This window comes from Vigna unguiculata, chromosome 3, assembly GCF_004118075.2.
Source record: "Vigna unguiculata cultivar IT97K-499-35 chromosome 3, ASM411807v1, whole genome shotgun sequence".
Lineage (NCBI taxonomy): Eukaryota > Viridiplantae > Streptophyta > Magnoliopsida > Fabales > Fabaceae > Vigna > Vigna unguiculata.
The window spans coordinates 33,098,566-33,117,146 of NC_040281.1; the positions used below are offsets into that span (position 1 = coordinate 33,098,566).

The 18,581-nt window shown below is 35.4% G+C and overlaps 2 protein-coding genes across 2 annotated transcripts; one reads left to right on the top strand and one right to left on the bottom strand.

Moving 5' to 3' along the window:
- The first annotated feature begins 229 nt into the window (after window positions 1–229).
- Window positions 230–3,119, top strand: LOC114177440 (pentatricopeptide repeat-containing protein At2g03380, mitochondrial). The gene has a single exon (XM_028062777.1). It carries the CDS (start codon window positions 294–296, stop codon window positions 2,394–2,396), a length of 2,103 nt encoding a protein of 700 aa, XP_027918578.1. The 5' UTR covers window positions 230–293; the 3' UTR covers window positions 2,397–3,119.
- Window positions 3,120–3,469: 350 nt separating this feature from the next.
- On the bottom strand, window positions 3,470–16,564 carry LOC114177441 (protein GDAP2 homolog). Its single transcript, XM_028062779.1, has 15 exons — window positions 16,231–16,564; window positions 15,561–15,926; window positions 13,189–13,266; window positions 12,896–12,951; window positions 12,487–12,606; window positions 12,297–12,367; window positions 11,414–11,507; window positions 11,055–11,258; window positions 10,525–10,776; window positions 5,649–5,757; window positions 5,409–5,476; window positions 4,480–4,549; window positions 4,306–4,380; window positions 4,137–4,228; window positions 3,470–3,891 (listed from the first exon to the last, which is right to left on the bottom strand). Exons 2-15 carry the CDS (start codon window positions 15,867–15,869, stop codon window positions 3,816–3,818), a joined length of 1,674 nt encoding a protein of 557 aa, XP_027918580.1. The 5' UTR covers window positions 15,870–15,926; window positions 16,231–16,564; the 3' UTR covers window positions 3,470–3,815.
- Window positions 16,565–18,581: the final 2,017 nt, after the last annotated feature.

The following is an 18,581-nucleotide window of genomic DNA, read 5'->3' on the forward strand; positions in this document are numbered from 1 at the left end:
TTTTCAGAAACGAGCAGTCCGAAATTCTTTTCTTCAAAATGTATAATTCTGAAAAAAAATTATATTTGGGATACCATAATTCCAGAAGTTCAAATACTTTAATATAACAATTAGTTTAAAGGAGAGGTACAGTGAAAAGTGACGGAGGTGAGAAAAGTAATTAAGGGTGCATTGCAGCACAATGTTGTGGGCAGCCCAGAAATGAAAATAGGGACTAACCTAGGCCAAAGGAGACGGCGTCGTTCGACTCCAGTGGGTTAATCTTAGGCTTCAATTCGCCATGGTAACGTAAGATGGTTGCGATATCAAGACTTCTTCGCGTTACATCAAAACCTCGTCTTCTACGGAGCTCCCTCCGCCACCACCACTACCATGGACAACAACCGCCGCCGCCGTTCCCTGCCACGTTCTACCTCTCCCAGCTCTGCACAAACCTCGAAAGTCTGCAGAAACTGCATGCGTCCGTGGTGGTCCACGGCCTCAGTGGCGAGCTCCTCCTCTCGACGAAGCTCGTCAGCCTCTACGGCTCCTTCGGCGTCCCCCACCGCGCCCGAGCACTCTTCGACCACCTCCCCTCCCGCGACCTCTACTCCTTCAAAGTCATGATCCGCTCCTACTTCCTCAACGACCACCACTCCGACGTCGTTTCGGTCTACCGCCTGATGCGCTACTCCCTCCACCCCACCCCTCACGACGACGTCCTCTTCTCCGTCGTCCTCAAATCCTGCGCCGAAACACGTGACCTCCTCCAGGCCACACTCACACACTGCCACGTCACCAAGTCCCTCCCTCCCGACAGCTTCCTCCTCACCTCCCTCGTCGATGCCTACGCCAAATGCGCCCAACTCTCTCACGCGCGACGAGCCTTCGACGAAATACCCCACCGCGACGTCGTTTCCTGGACCTCAATGATCGTCGCCTACGTGCAAAACGACTGCGCTCGTGAGGGCTTAACCCTGTTCAACAGAATGCAAGAAGCCTTCGTCCACGGGAATGAGTTTACAATGGGGAGCGTGGTCAACGCCTGCACCAGCCTGGGGTGGTTGCACCAGGGAAAGTGGGTTCATGGGTTTGTTATCAAAAACGGAATTTCGGTTAATTCCTACTTGACCACCTCGCTTTTGAATTTTTATGTCAAATGTGGGAGCGTTCGGGACGCACGTGCGGTGTTTGATGAAAGTTTCTCTTCTTCGGATCATCATCAGGATCTTGTTTCATGGACAGCTATGATCGTAGGGTATACTCAGAGAGGTTATCCTGGCTTAGCGATAGAGTTGTTCAAGAATGAGAAATGGGCGGTGCTTTTACCCAATTCTGTCACCGTTTCGAGTTTGTTATCTGCGTGTGGGCAACTACGTAGTTCTGCTATGGGGAAGCTACTTCATTGTTTGGTAGTTAAGTGTGGATTGGAGGATCCTCCTGCGAGGAATGCTCTGGTTGATATGTATGCGAAATGTGGCCTTGTTTCGGATGCCCGTAACGTGTTTGAATCAATTGACAAGGATGTTGTGTCTTGGAACTCTATTATTTCTGGCTGTGCGCAGAGTGGGGAAGAGTGTGAGGCTCTGGAGCTTTTTAAGAGGATGAGATTGGAGTTGTTCTCGCCGGATGCGGTTACTGTGGTCGGTGTTCTCTCTGCGTGTGCTTCCCTTGGCGCGCTTCAGCTTGGTTGTTCTGTTCATGCCTTGTCGTTGAAGGATGGCCTGGTGTTGTCCAGCATATACGTTGGCACTGCTTTGCTGAATTTCTACGCAAAATGTGGGGATGCGAAAGCGGCGAGGATGGTGTTTGATTCGATGGGGGAAAAGAATGTGGTGACGTGGGGCGCAATGATTGGTGGCTATGGGATGCAGGGGGATGGAAATGGATCTCTTGTGCTGTTTAGGGATATGTTGAAGGAGGAGTTTGAGCTTAATGAAGCAGTGTTTACAACTATATTAGCGGCTTGCAGTCATTCGGGAATGGTTGGAGAAGGGTCCAGGTTGTTTAATTTGATGTGTGGAGAGTTGAATTTTGTTCCTTCCATGAAGCACTATGCGTGTATGGTTGATATGTTGGCGCGCGCTGGGAACCTTGAAGAGGCGTTTCATTTTATTGAGAGAATGCCTTTAGAACCTAGTGTTAGTGTGTTTGGAGCTTTTCTCCATGGATGTGGGCTTCATTCTAGGTTTGAGATGGGGGAAGTGGCTATTAAGAGAATGTTGGAGTTGCACCCTGATGAAGCTTCATACTACGTGCTTGTTTCAAACCTGTATGCTTCAGATGGGAGATGGGGCATGGTTAGGCAGGTGAGGGAGACGATAAAACAAAGAGGGTTAAACAAGGTCCCTGGTTCTAGTTCAGTGGAGATGGATCTCAACAATGACACTTATGCCAAAATGGCAGTACTTTCTTAGTCAGTCTTTGTGTAGTGGTAAAGCAGAACTACTTGCTTCAACAAAACCTAAACTCTGTATACTTTATTCTTGGAAGATTGGAGATAACCATTGGATATGAGAATCAAGGAGCTTAGGTGCTTGGTAGATGTAATGGATCCGATTCCGGTGAATTGAAGTGAAAGTTAAATATTGTGGAGAGATGCAATGAAACTCACTGGTGTCACCAGCGCAGCCACACAAGAAACTGTTGAGGATGACCTTATGAGGTATGCAGGGGAGGCAAATATTGTCTTGTCATTTACTTGCTGTTGCAATGTAGTGCATAATGTGCAGTATTCTGCCGTGATAAAATGGATATGTTGGATTGTGAATGATCTGCAGAGAAAGTATGGTAATTCGGGAGAATTAATATGGTGAGAATAGTGAGGACTCCTCGGAACGAGTGTATAAGGTTGAGTCAATGACATCGACTGAATTTTTTTCAATAACTTTAGAAATGTATGCTACAGTTAAGATATGAAGATGAAAACGATGAAGGCCAAAGAACTCATCGACAGTGGAAAATTGCGAATAGTTAGAATCTTTGTTTATGAATTAGTTTGTACAATGTTACAAGTAGTTGTAATTTTGTTATTCAAACTTGTAAAACATTACAAATCCGTCACCCAATGATTTTTATAGTGTAATAAGTGGTTGTCTTACTTGTACAGAACCTTGTCAACCCGACATTCATAAATGGATTAGACAGGTCTCATCACTTTCTTTTTTAATCAGTATCTTAAGTAATCTTGATCGATCACTGATAACCTTCTAAGTAAACGGTATATTTCATTTCCTTTAATATTTTTAACAGGTATGTCATATCTGGGAAGGATTGGGAGAATAAATAGAGGGAGAGGAAATAACATAATGCTACCTCTTGGATTCGAAGATCCTGGACTTGAATAAACATAAACATAGTACATCCAAATCAGATGCTTTATGCAAATAAATATATGAATACATTATGACAATTAATGAGTATTGGTTTATACCAATAATTTATCGACCTAACCTAATACTAAAATGCCGCAAGTATGCGAGAATTTCTCTAAGAGATAACAAAATATAATTGAAACGTTCATGTTCAGAGTCACCAGATAACAAAATATAATGCTGCAATAAGGAACCAAAGCCTAATTTTATTCAATATATCACCCTTGAAAAGTACAAATAATCCAAGAAATCAAACCAATTAGCTTCCACGGTCAATCACATATACGTACAAGGGAACTTGTACTCTTTCCATAAGTCCAGAACATAAAACAAGGAATGCTTCCATTCACATTTCAAACTAATATGAGCCCTCTTCCTGTTAACAACGACAATAAGGGCGAGACAAATAATGAAGAAACTGCAGTGAACTTCTTTATCCACCAAATGATGAGTACATGAGTCTCACGGTCTGTTATACACATATTTTGTTCTGGGATCCACAATGAGACCCGTCCCTCCATTTACCTCCAAATCATGCCTACATGCATAAAAGTATGAAACAAATTAGTGCCAGCCTATGATCTAAACTACCTTTACTATAGAAATAAATACACACAAGAAAAAAAAATTGAAGCACAAATAGGGCAAAAGAATTCCTGACATGCTAGAATCCTTAAATTCTAAATACTTTTAGAAGACATGTTGAAAATGGTACATTGTACAAAATAACAAAATGAAAAAAAAGAGAGTAAAGATGCTCCACGCCAAAACTAAACACTCAACTGAAACACAAAATCAGGAATGGTCAACTGTTCACGGGGTACATATTTGAACAGCTGCAGAAGTCGATCAACATATACCACTTTCTTCCAAACCTGAAAGTTATATTTTAATAACAAATATACAAAACACATGAGGTCATAAAATATGTTTATAGGTTCCACTGCTTTACCACATTGTCCACAAACAACTGAAGCCCAAATACGGCTGCTTTTAGTCCGAAAGTTGGGTGAAGGACATATATTGCCTACACACGTCAGAATAAGAAATCAGAGAACTTTAGAACAGCAGAAATAGTTCGTAAGAGTAACAAATCAAAAAAATGAGAGAAGGAAACCGTGCTTACATGCAGGTTGCGCTGGTGCTTCCGACCAAGTATTTGTTGCAATCTTCTCATCCAACCCAGGTCTGGCTGTCTAATTATATGAAAACAGTGGAGGAAAAAGTAAAACTCAACTGCCAACAAAACCAAAAATAAAGAGTATTTCAAAGCAATCAGGAGCAACCAGTAACGACACTTTTACAACTCACAAAGCAACGAGCTTATGTAAAATACTCTTAAGCCACCTTCAAAACGTACTATCTTAAATTCAAGTATGCTTCACTCCAGTAGCACAACCTCAATTCGTTTTAACACAATTTATCCAAAAACACCTTTGTCTATCTTAAGGGATGCTCTTCATAAAAGCAAACCACTCAAACAGTAATATCTTCCCTCAGCAAGCAACACATTTTAACAGCTATAACATCCTCAGCAAAGTAGCATATACTTAAATCACATTGAATGAAACCAAAGGGTTTCTCAAATTTAATAACAAAGGTACAAACTACAAGTAGTTAAGTGGCTTCATGATTCTATGCCTCGCATGGACGAAGCCATTGGCCAAGCACGTTTTTCCTACAAATATGCACTGCCAATACAATGCGAATAGTTCGGTAACTAAATTACTATTGCAGATGGATAAAACAAAAACGTTCAAACAAATTTTCCATATCTCTCGACTGCTGAATTTTCAGATTTCCCTTTACCTAGTCGAATAAAAGGAGTGGATTACCATTTAACAAAAGTTATGTATACAAAAACTATTCAATTAATTTGAACAGTAAACACATAATTCACAGAATAATTGAGTTAGCAATGAAAGTATAATCAGCTCATTCCACTTGAACGTTCCTAAAATATTTATCGATGAATAGCTTATAACAAACCTACATTTCATAGAAAAATAATAAACCAATGAGAACATCCTAGAATTCAAACATTAAAACACTTACATCTGCAAAGATGCAGCAGAGTGGAAATACACAATGGAAAAAGGCTTCTGTATTAAAGGCTCAAACTCCTGAAATTTAACACCAAGAAAACAAAGGAGAAGAAAGATTGAGATTAGAACTCACGCAAATAAATCTATTTTGACTTCAATAGAAGTATGAACTGCCAAAAAATTTACAATGGCCAAACTAAGGCATGACACCAGAAAAAATAGTGTCCAGTGGCAAGGTAGCCAAACTAACCTTTACCACATGGAGCACAAACCGCTCCAGATCAAGACACCTGAGTAAAAAGTGAGCCCCTACAACAACCATGACAGGATGGCCCTCACTGTCTACCCCTCCACGATAGCTGAAAAACAAATATATCTCACATTAATCACAAATATCATATAAACCCTCGAAAGATCAATCTGAACACATACATGAACCATTCACATTGAGTATGAGTAAACTGTAAGGAATTTCCAAAACACAACTCCATTGTGATTTCAATTATTATTTAATCATGTTCGAAGTAGAACCATACTAATGTTCCAATTTCCTATGTCCCACTAGACCTTGACTTGTGCGTACGCAGATTCCAGCCATATGATCCCTGCCTATGATTTGATTAGTTAACAACTATTGTGACTCTCTACTTTGCACAGTTTTTGGGCATCCCCTTCCTATTTTGCGGCACCTCCACCATGGTCTCACAATCAAGTGATCATAGACGATGCAACTAGAGCATATATATCAAACCTTATATAGATATTAACGTAATATTAAAACCCGCAACGGGTAGAAAACGAATATTAAAATTGGATACCCGCAACCCGCGGGAACAAGTATTTTTGATACCATGTTAAGGGTATCATAGTATCCGTACCCGTTGATACCCATACCCGTTAAACTTTAATTCACAAAAATACCTTCATATATATATATATATATATATATATATATATATATATATATATATATATATATATATATATATATATATATATATATATATCCATTGATACCCATACCCGTTAAACTTTAATTCATTAAAATACCCTCATATATATATATATATATATATATATATATATTAGTAAAAAACATTCTGACCTAATTTTTTCTACGCTGCACATCTTGTTTTCTGTCTTCATTCGTCCAACTTCAAGTATGGGTACATTGTTTTCTTCCGGGTACACCCCTTGACATTCTTCTGTTTCCTTTCTTCTTTAAAATTGGACATATATATCAAACCTTATATAGATATTAACGTTTATGATATGCTTGTTGTCAAATGATGAAATCAAAATAAGAATACTTAGCACGTGGTAGTTGAGGTTTATTATTTGTTTATTTTGTTTAATTTTCAGGAATCAATCGGATAAAATGAGCTTGTTGATCAAAGCATTAATTAAGGAATTTCCATGGTGTTGGATGTCATTTTATATCTATTTTTATATCTATTTTTATAATTATTTGGACTTGTATGAACTTGAGTTTATTTGAACTTGATTTAAAATTTATGACAGTGATGTATTTTATTTTATTTGAATTTATGATTAAATATTTGTTTTTTAAATAATTTTGTAAATACTCGCAGGTACCCGTGGATATCCACAGATATGAAAAAAAATAGGCGAGTACCCGCATAACGGATACCCGACGGATATGGGTACAAGTACAGGGTAGACAACGGGTAGGGTATGAGGGAGCTACTACCCGTACCCTACCCACCCCGTTGACATCCCTAGATGCGACAGGGACCTAGCAACAAGATTTAATGTTGCACCAAAGTAAGGGAACAACAAAAGGCAACTAATGTTACGCATGCCATTGAAATTGCCCCACATGCAAACATTACTATTTCGACCATTGATTATCACAATTTCCTCCAGTTTTGGGCAACCCAACATCTTTCCCTGACGGTTACTGTTGTAGCTCAATCTGATAACCATGCAACCTTCGTTTCTTAGTCCTCCTTAAGAGCATGGATACTTGATTTTGATGTCTTCATTTGTATGACTAGTAACCAGTCTCTTTCCTCTCAATTATCCTTTTCCAATCTCCTGCCCATATTACTCTCTAAAATGACTCACAAATTGAAGTTTGAGGCACCAATCAAATCCACCACTTCCTAACCTCTTTATATAATTTGTTTGTTTCTGGTTGTTCATTTGATTTAATTCCCACTAATAAGCTCACCTGTTCACTTAATTTTATTGTTTTGTTGTTAATAATTTTGTTCTTGCCTAGGATCAGTTTACCAAACACTATTTGTGTAGGAAAGAGTGTGGGGGATTCTCTTAGTTCTCACAACCAATTGCCCATGTCTCCACCACCTCTCCAGCCTAATTTCTATGAAGGTCCATTGATAGTCCTAAAGACCTGAATCAAAACTTAATGATTGACAACAGTGGGTAATTCATAGCCACTGAGATATAGGAGATTGGGAGAATCTCATTTACCTTACATTCACAGGACCTAATCTTTGTTTGGCACATGGAGTGGTTAGTCAATTCATGCAAGACTCCCACATTGACTACTAGAATGTCGTCATAGGCATTCTAAAGTTGTACTGTGGTAATTGGGTAAACCTTTCGTGTTGCCTCCAATCTTGTGTTTCATGAAAGGACTAAGCAAATATATATCAAATTTCATTTAGTTTGAGAGTTGTTGTCCCAAGAGACTTGTACTAAATTTATCAACTCTAGTCTGTAACTTGCAGACATTTTAACAAAATCCCTAAGAGATACTCAAATTCAATTTGTTTCAAGTTTTGTGCATACAATTTATACGCTTAAGCTTGTGAAGAGTGTCAAAGTTGATCATTAACTTTTGTACAACTATAAATTTGTTTTTGTTGTATATAGTGGGTCATAGTACTCCTTTTTCACTTAATTAACTAGAAACTTTCTAATTCTCCTTTACTTCCTCTTTGGATTTTGTTTCTATAGTGAAGCCACGACTAATCCCTTTTGGTAGTAGATGATGTTGGATGAAAAGGTTGCTTTACAGGTCAATGGCTCCTAAAAGTTGTCTCATTTACATCCCTTGTTCATTATCACCAAGTGTGTATCCTATAAAGGTTGGACCAAACACCAACATTGATCGGTTCAAAGGTTGCTAGGTGACTAAGGGTTATACTCAAACTGTAAGCCTCAACTGTGGAGACAATTTTCCCAATGCCAAGCCTATTTCTAAATATCTATCTCTTGTAGTGCCTACCATCTTCTATTTGCTGCTTCACCAAAATAACACTTTCTCGTAGGGAGAGTTGTAGGAAGAGGTTTACATGGAGCAGCCTCTAGATCTCACCTTGTATGCTGCTGTTGACACTCTCTGTACGGCTTACAACAGTCTCCCCATGCCTAGCTTGGTAACTTTAGACTTACCTTACCCCAATTTGCTATGGTCATTATGGGGTTGGTCACTGCATTCGTCTGACGCTCATATTAACCTATGCATTTATTTGATGGTTTGTTAATAACATCATCAGTGATGATGACTCTGATGGGACCCATCAGCTCAATTACATCCACGACAGTCAGTTCCAAATGAAAGACGTAGGCTTGTTCAAATATTTTTAGGCATTGACGTTCAATCAGCATCTGGCATTGTCAATTCTGAAAGAGAATATGCACCAAAGATCCTCACTGAGACAAGTATGCTTGACTGTCATCCCAAAAACACTAATATGGACCCCAACATCAAGCTTCGTTTAAGTTAGATGGAGCCCCTACAACACCAAGGAAGATATTGTAGGCTTGTAGACTTGAATACCACACTGTCACAACCATCACCTTTGCAATCAATGTGGTAAGTCAGTTCCTCAATGCCCCTTATAACAGCCATTGGGATGTTACATGTGCGTGCTCAAATTAAGAATGCACCAGATTGCAGACTCATGTGAGCATAAAGGCAATGCCACGATTGTTTGTTACACTGATTCTAATTAGACAGGAGATCTCCTTTGGCTATTGCGCTCTTCTCAAGGAGGTTTTGTTCTCATTGAGAAAAGCAAGCAAAATACAGTTGCTAGATCCATTGTTGCATCTAAATACCATGTCATGGCAGAAAATACATGTGAGATAACATTTACAATTTGGAGAAATTCATGGCATGAAGCTTATTTGTGACAATCAACATGCCCTTCACATTGCATCAAATTGATTCTTCTATGATTGAGCTAAACACAAAGATAGATTGTCATGTTGCTAGAGAAAGTGTTCTCCAGAAAAATCACCACCAACTTTGTTAGCTCCAATGACCAATTCACAAATATTTTCATAAAACCACTCAATGGATTTCATGTAGATTGTATTTGTAATGAACCCGGTGAACGTTGGGGGGAGAAAAAATATTGCATCATTATTATTCCTTATAGAGAAATGTATGAGCTCGTTACACAATACCTTTAAATCTTCTTATAAAATCTTTATGCAGCAACATTTCATTTATTTTCTCCTCTTCAAAAGACTTGCTATCATTACAGAGCATTCTGACTATTAAATATTAATACATTCGATAGGGATTAACAAACCCTGAGCATAATAATATTGAAAAACCTTTACAACTTACTGATATGAACCAAACAACATTGGAATCAGAAACAAAAGGAAAGTATTAATAAATAGAGACTACACTAAAAATATGCAGCCCTATGTCTGCACCTAGCAGTCCTCTAGCAGGAGCCTTCTAACATCCTTGCACCAAAATTTCCCCTTCATCCAAATCCCTCCCCTCCTATATCTCTCTTCCATCTCTCCAATATGCTAGAATACCCCTCCCAACAGAAGACTTGCCACCTGTCCATTGTGTTTTCACACCCATCATATTTTGCCCCCAATCAAATCCTTGTTAATTATTCCTTCATTGCCCTACTACTCTCCAGATTACAATCTTGTCCCAATTCCTCCCTTTTTCTTGACTCCAGTTACTTTTGGTCTATTAGCATTGCAATTAGTTGTTTGATGAAGAAGCCAAAGGATGAAAGAAATTTTATAACAGGTTAAATTAATTAGCAAACATTGTCAGTAAGAACGATTCAGTCATCCTAACAAAAACCAACAAATAAAGCACCGCAAATAATATTATAACTATGACCAAATAGATGATGCAATAGATGGATACTTACACAATTTTCATTTCAGCAATTTCAGAAAGATTTAAAGAATTTGCTTTTGTCAGGTATCGAGAGTGTAGAGAATATTCTTCGGCAGCAGACAAAGTAGGTCCACCAAGGTTGCCATATCCTAGCAATTTAGCACAATTCCAGCCTTTCTGTGCTTCAGCAGTTTTCTCCCACTGCTCCATACGCCTTAGATCAGGGTCTTTAATCATGGACATGAAGGCAGGATCCAGAAATGAATCTAAATATGACGAATTCCTATTAAAGCCAAATAAATCAGGAAAATTCTACCGGATGTTAGATTAAAAAATGGATTGTTTTCTATTTAATCAAATACATTAAAAACTCTCAAGCAGTTACAATTATGTGCAGTCAAACAAATTTAAATATATCAGAAAATAACCATATTTTCTGTTTCAATAAATCAATATCACATATAGTAGGATTGATAATGCTCATCCTAGTACTTTTTTTCCATAATCAAACACAAAAATCAAAGTATTAAAAAAACAATAAAATATGAAAATATTACTGACCTGCTAACCAAGCCAACGTCACTAACAGGAAGATCAATTGTAAATTCAGGTGGTCTGGAAACACTCCTTTTGGGCAAAGCCTTTATTCTGATTTTACGCTCAGCCATGATTGTCTCCCCATTTTCATCCCCAACGTCAGCAGGAAGTTTAGTTAAAGCAACCTGCTCCTCATGTTTATCACGAGGAAAGTACAGTGGAAGCAACCTTCATGAATAATACAAAAGGTATAAATAATTAATACAAACTCTAAAGGCTAGCTGAAAAGGAAAATCAACTAAACTTATCTAACTATAGTAAGTTCAAGTTTCTAAAAAAAATTGCAGGTATAAACATCAAAACAAAAGAAATGCATAAAATACCTTTTATATATTTCAGTATCAGTTGTGCTCACGGTGCAAAAGACAACAGCTGTTACATTGTTTTTCTGCTTCTCAAGAAATCGTCGCACAGTTCCTGAATAAAAGGTGTTTTAGCCTAATATTAATATATCATCCTTCAAGCATTTGCAAACAATTGTTAACTTGCCAGAGAATCATACTCTATATACTAGATGCATTCAGCAGGGATATGATAAAATAACCTGAGATCACAGGAAATTACACATTAAGATATACTTATGATTTATCGAAAAAGATAAAAAAAAAAGATGCACCCAGTATGGACTCTGTTTCCCTACTCAAAGCTGCAACTGTTATCCCTATATTTAAACATTGATGAAATGATAATATAGAATATCAAATTCTGTAAACAACAATGAATTGATAGACAAGTTGAAGAGGGCACATACTTTGGCATTCTATCTTCCCCTTCCCTTCCACCAAATTTTAATTTCCCTTACTATCAAGCTGGCAATTCATTTTTCTGTTTTTTTGGCATTGGTGGCTTGAGATGAAGAAAAAGAGGGTATGTGAATGAATCCACACGTCTTAAGTACACAGAAAAGGTTCTTACTTAAAATAACTAGAGCCACAAATACAGTGCAAAATGTCAACAAAAGTATACTACGCTGCGAATTACAATATGTCCCTATATACAATGTATTACATAATTACAAGATTATTATCGGTGTTTCATTTACTTTATGTAAGGATGAAATGAAACAACAATGATCATTTAATAATAATTCCCAAAAGTAATTTTGCTCTCAACTTCCCATGAGGTTTCCTGATAAATCATGCATCAGCTCGCAACATCAAAAGAAATAAATTGAAAAAGTAAAATCATGACAACATAAAGTCTCACTTATAGCTACATGTGCAGCCGGTTCTCGGGGATAGTTCTTTGCCTCCGTATAAATACAACCCATAGCAATGCTACATAAATACAAGCCAAAGAAAGAAAGTAAGTCGTAGAATTTTGAATAACATGACATCATGAAAACAATAAATATTTTACGAAAATAAACAACAAAACATTTTGGGGGAGGGGGAACCTTTGAAGTCCATTTTCAACCAGAAGCTCCAGGCAAGAACGATAGCAATGACTTAAAGCATTCTCTGCAGCATTATGGTACTTAATCGCATACTTTGGGCCAACAGTGTGGATAATTTTCCTGCAGGTAATTTATCAAAGAATAAAACATGGTATACAAATAATACAAATTCTAGACAAGAGATTGCTAAGTAACAAATGAGGTTGGGTCAGTAACAAGGGGGAAAAAAGTAGAATGCATCAACATAATTTCTGGATTAGGACACATGATTAACAGTTCTCAGATTTTACTCTAAGATCCAAATCTTGATGAATAAAGCACGGTATTCAACATTCAAAATTATTGTACAAATCAAGTAAAACGGGACACCTTTAGCAAGAAAAAAATATGGGTTTGAGGTCATACAAACCTGGCAGGAAGGTCATATGCCTTGGTAACTTTAGCCATCCCTGTTCGACATCCACCCTGTACAAAATACAGATATATTAGTTGATATTCCCAAGCATCATTTACAGAATTCTTCTTCCAATGATGACGATATTCAAAAGCTGCTTCTTACAAGTCTAAGAAATATAAAACCACAAAAATATAAAAAGACAGCTAAAAACATAATAATAAACAAATGTGTAATTCAAGTCCCTAGCTCACATAACATTCAACTTCAACATAGAGACATAATATATTTTTGGTAAATAAATATACCAAAGTCGCACATTCTTCTGCAAGCTCGGGTCCAGCTGCATCATGCAATCCGGGGCTGCTGTGTGCTTCGTCCATATTCTGTTCATGACAAGAAATAAAAACCAGCTAAGAATTTAAGAAATAAGATATAATTAACTCCATTTCATTTATCGGTGTTCAGTTCTATTTGATAACCAGTGTTGCCAATAGTGGATTGTGAAAATTCAAAAAATGGTGAAAATCCACTTTATATTCAGTTCTATTTATCGGTGTCAGGCAAAATAGCGGTAGCTGCATGGTGGCTGAAAAGCAATCAATAACGTTTTTATTCAGTAATTAGGATGTTTGTTGGTAAGAGCCGGGTAAAGAATTATTGACATATTTAGGTACATTCGGAGATGCAGGATAAAATATTCAAAACTACAAGAATGTGGAAAAGACTGTAATGAACTAGTAAAAAATGAATGATGAAAAGATGAAAGAATGACAACAATATCCGAAAGAATGTAAATTCCTCATCAGAATCAAAGGCGCCCAAAGAGAGAAATAAAAGTGTAAACTATCCAGGACTTTGAGATCCGGGCCTCTCCCCATATCAGTTACCACTCCAGAACTTACTGTTCCCTTCTAACCTCTCATTTTTTATAACTCTTAAACAACCCTGACTTTACACATATGCTTCTGATATACAAACTGGGTTGCGCTCATCTAATGCTTATTCCTAATCCTTCTATTATATACATTCTTAATTGGGGGGTCTAACAAACTCTCCACAAGTGACAATGAATGTTAGGATATAATGTGATTCCTAGTCGCAATCAACCATATATAGCAACAGGTGGGATGAGAAAAATAAAAAAAATTCGACATTTGTCAAAAGTCATCATGATTTTTTTGCCTAATATCTGAATAAATTATTCATACAAAATTACAAGTGTTCAATTTGATTTTATCAGTGATAAAATCTTAGCTAACCTACAGTGTTATTGATTTTAAACCTTAAAAATATGTCAGAACTTCAACACAAACCTTTAAATTTACAACAAATAGACAGTAAATAGCTGCATAACAAGATATTATGCGACAACAAAGCCTTTTCCCACTGGACTAAATCAGCTACATAAACCAAATGATGCCAGTGTTCTATCATAAACTAAATCCTTGACCTGTCCGTTTAGATGTAAGACCTTTCTATGATTTCCATGTAGGTGCTTCCGGCGACTTACCCATCTCAACTGGTTGTCTGTTTGCAGCACAAGGGAGAGATAAGGCGGAGGGAGAGGATGCTTAAGTGTGTATGGGAAAATTGGTTCGATGTGGGAATTGTGATTGAGTTGAGGGTTTTAGCAGGTGGTGGGAAATTCGCAAGCATGAGAGAATTTAAGTGGGAAAATTATTGTGATATGCTTACGTAATTTATAGGTGGAGGAAAATTGAAGGGGAAAGGAGAAAAGAATAAGAGACGGAAAAGTCAAATAATTTAAACAAGCTTTTGAAAAGCTAAAACATGAAAAAGGGAGAATTTTGTGATGTAAACAGTACAATTTGATAATAAAAAATAGGTATAAATACATATTTGGTACCCCAACTTTTTGGAAAAGTTTAATTTGGTACTCGAACTTTAGGAATGTTCAATTTGGTACCCAAACTTTTTAAACGTGTTTATTTTGGTACCTTCCGATAAAGACTACATAACGTCGTTTGACAGATGTTGTTCAAATTTAAAGTCCTTTCTTGTAATTACAGTCCATGAAACATTTCAAATAACAGAAAAATAAATGCAAAACTTTGACAGATGATTCACATTTTCCATAACTCCAAACTTTAACTGATTTCATTAAATTTGATATTACAAAAGAACCTTTCAAACAGCTAAAATGAAATCCAACAACTTTAAATAGCTAATCTCAACAGAAGGCAAACGGCGTTATGTACTCTTTAACGGAAGGTACCAAAATAAACATGTTTAAAAAATTTGGGTACCAAATTGAACATTCTTAAAGTTCGGGTACCAAATTAAACTTTCCTAAAGTTCGGGTACCAAATTGAACTTTCCGAAAAAGTTGGGGTACCAAATCTGTATTTATACCTAAAAAATAATACTTAGTTATTATACTAACTAAAACAGTTATACTGACTGCACAGTTACACTAATTAAAATACAGAGTTTTCATTTCTCTGGAGAGTTTGGGTGTTAACTTTCAGCCAGTAGGAAAATTTTATAATAAATTTCTTATATCCAGCCTTAACAATTCTAACAAATGAGAATGAGTTCTATCACGAGGTTCCACATATCATAGAGCCAAGATAGAAAACACCAACCTGCAAAAGTTATACTAATGAAGGAAACCTTGAACAACACAACAATACTAAAAGAGCTAGATAGTGCTCACCTCATTTGTTGAATTTACCACCGCATCCACTTCAAGATTCCAGGGATTCCCTCTCCACAAATATATTTTTGAATTAACTTCACGGTCAACAGGAAATTTTGACACCGACTCACTGCCATCACCACTGTCTGCTCCCAAGGGCAACGCTAGAGGATCAGGAAAATGTGAACCAGAAAATGAAGTTTCAAGCCCCAAGGACTGATCAGCATCATTCCATCGCGGAACTTGATCTAATGCAACAACAGAGTCCCCACTGTCAGTAGGCAATCCACCCCGTGGTGTGGCAGAGGTAGCCACAGGCATATACATTTCAGGGACTACGGTCTACAGCACCAATCCCTCTGCAGAGCTTTCACAATCACTAAGCTACATAAACCAATAAGGTAAAGATTCAAAATTCAGCTGTCATGAATAACCTTATCTGATATAAACCACAACTACTGATACAAGTGACCAGAAATATGATCAAGAGATTCTATTCGCAACACAATCATCAAGCACAAGTTTCATTTCAAACATAAAACCACATATTCCAGGTTAAATTTTAAAGACTACCCAAATCCTGAATCATCACCTCGTAGATTCCCAAATTGTAAAGCACCACAGAAACGAAAATTATTAATACTCAGAACCCTAATTTGGAATTTAAGGAGATAGAAGAAAGTGAAACCTGAAATTGACGAGGGGAATCTGCAGTTGGGATTACGGAGTATGGAAAAAGCCCCAAACCTTAATTTTGTTTGGGACAAATGAGAAATCCAAGGATTATGATTGGTGGTGGATTTACAAATGCAAAAGCTTATGGTTTTTACTACAAAAGGAAAACAAAAGTAAAAAATAATGCTTGATTTGTCTGTTTGTGAAACTTTGCGTCTCGGTAATTGAGATCCAAGTGAGGCTGACGCGAAACTGAGAATGAATGCACTTAAATTTGTGAAAATATTCAGTCAGAGAAGAAAGAAAGGATGAATAATTTTTCAGTTATTCATCCTCATTTTCTTTCTGCTGATTTCTTCTGAGTTTTTTTTCTTCTGTTTTCAAATTTCAGAAAATAACAACAGTTCTCACTCCACAATCTAATTTTAAAGAGCATAAAAAAGAAAACAATAATACAAAAATTAAATAAATAGTAAAACCTGTAATAAAAATATTTTACGGATGCACTATTTTATAGCTGATAATGGTTAAAATTTTTAAATACACATTTTCTCAAAACTAAATTTACACATTTTGTTAATAAGTTATGTGATAATTTTATAAATATATACGAATATTACTGATACTGTAAATTTATGTATAATAATATGTAGACATGTACAAATTTAATTTAATTGAATTGAATCGGATGTAATCTAATCAAAAATTATTTTTCAAACTTTTAGTCCATATTCAGTTTTTAATCGGTTTTTCCAGTTTTTTTATTGTTGCATAGGTTAATACAAATCTCTAGCTGATAAAATAAAAAAAAATCAATTAAATATTATAATAAATATTACTCTTAAGATAATTATCAATAAAATCAATCATTTTTCATGGAGGAAATTAGAATTGCAACCTTTTAGTCATTGGGAAAATTATCCTCAGCAACTCTGATCTATGTTGCTTGATGATATTTTCTGATGAACTTAATCTTGTATTATTTAATTTTCTACTTGATAAAAAAAAATAACCATTTTGTAAAATATATTGATTTATATTACAGGTAAAATAAACAAGATAATCTTTATTAAATGATTTTTTTCAATCGTCTCATTATTATACATTAATCATAGTTAAGTGTATGATTAATATAATGAAACATGAAACACTATTCCCTCTTAGTATATATATAGAGAATATTCTCTTAATATAGTTTATTCCGTATACAAACAATTTATATGGAAACCATTTATGTTTATGACAATTTTCAGAAATATTAAAAATAGTATTTATAATTTAATAACTATGACAATAACTATTTAATTAAAACACTTCTTTTTATTGATACAGCCTGTTAAAATTAAAAGAAAAATCAGTTAAAATTATAATAACATTATAACATAACTAATTTAAAAATAAAAAATATTTTGAATTTAATTTATCATGACAAGATTTTAAAATTTAAATTACATATGAATTAAAATTAAATTTAACTAATAATACTTTAAAAAGTAGAAAACGTATATTAAATATGTTAAATAATACAGAGGAGGACCCATAATTTAAAGAAATAGGAAATAGCTCTTGAATTATGGACCGACCTTTTTATATTTAAAATAAATAAATTTTAATAATAAAACACTTATTTAAGAAGTGGATAAGATTTGTTTATTTTAAAATAAAATATAAATAGACATATAAGAAATATATATATTTTTATTTTATTTAATTAGATAACACTTTTACAAAAAGGTTGAATGAATGGTAGTTTGTTGTTAATCGTTAATGAACGTAAATTTATTTTAGGTTAAATTATTTGTTTCGTCCTTTTATTTGTCATGAAATCTTAGATTAGTTTTCAAGTTTTTTGTGGTCTCAATTTGGTCATTATTTTCTTAAAAATAAGTTAATTTAGTCATCACCGTTAACTTTGATCATACGGTCTTAAAGTCAACGCCACGTGTCAATCTTTTTTTTTAATTTTTTGTTAATTCTTTTTAAATTTTTTTTTATTTTTGACATGTGTCACTTCACAATTGTGTCATGTGTCAAAGTGACTCAATTTGGTCCCTATATTTGTTTTTAGTTTCAATTTAGTCCCAATTTTTGTAAAAAATGAAGCAATATTGTCCCTCTTTAGATTGACACTTAATTTAATCTTTGTATACAACTTATGATGATATTCTTAATAAAATTGACGTTTTTATTAAATATTTGTAGAAATATTTTTAAATAAGTTTTTTTTTAGTTTTATTATTAAACAAAGTTAAACCCCAAACTTAATTTCAAAAATTAACAATTTTGTCATCATATATAAAGTGTATCATATTATACAAACTTAGTAAAGATTAAAAATCAAATAACTTGTCACACATAAGTTTA

Bases quoted from the DNA above. Each gene is read 5' to 3' on its own strand.
- LOC114177440 (XM_028062777.1), top strand. From the start codon at position 294: ATGGTTGCGATATCAAGACTTCTTCGCGTTACATCAAAACCTCGTCTT.
- LOC114177441 (XM_028062779.1), bottom strand. From the start codon at position 15,869: ATGTATATGCCTGTGGCTACCTCTGCCACACCACGGGGTGGATTGCCT. The intron at 5,477-5,648 runs GTTAGTTTGGCT...GTTAAATTTCAG, and splicing joins TTGTGCTCCATGTGGTAAAG to GAGTTTGAGCCTTTAATACA. The intron at 4,229-4,305 runs GTAAAGCAGTGG...TATAACTTTCAG, and splicing joins AGTTGTTTGTGGACAATGTG to GTTTGGAAGAAAGTGGTATA.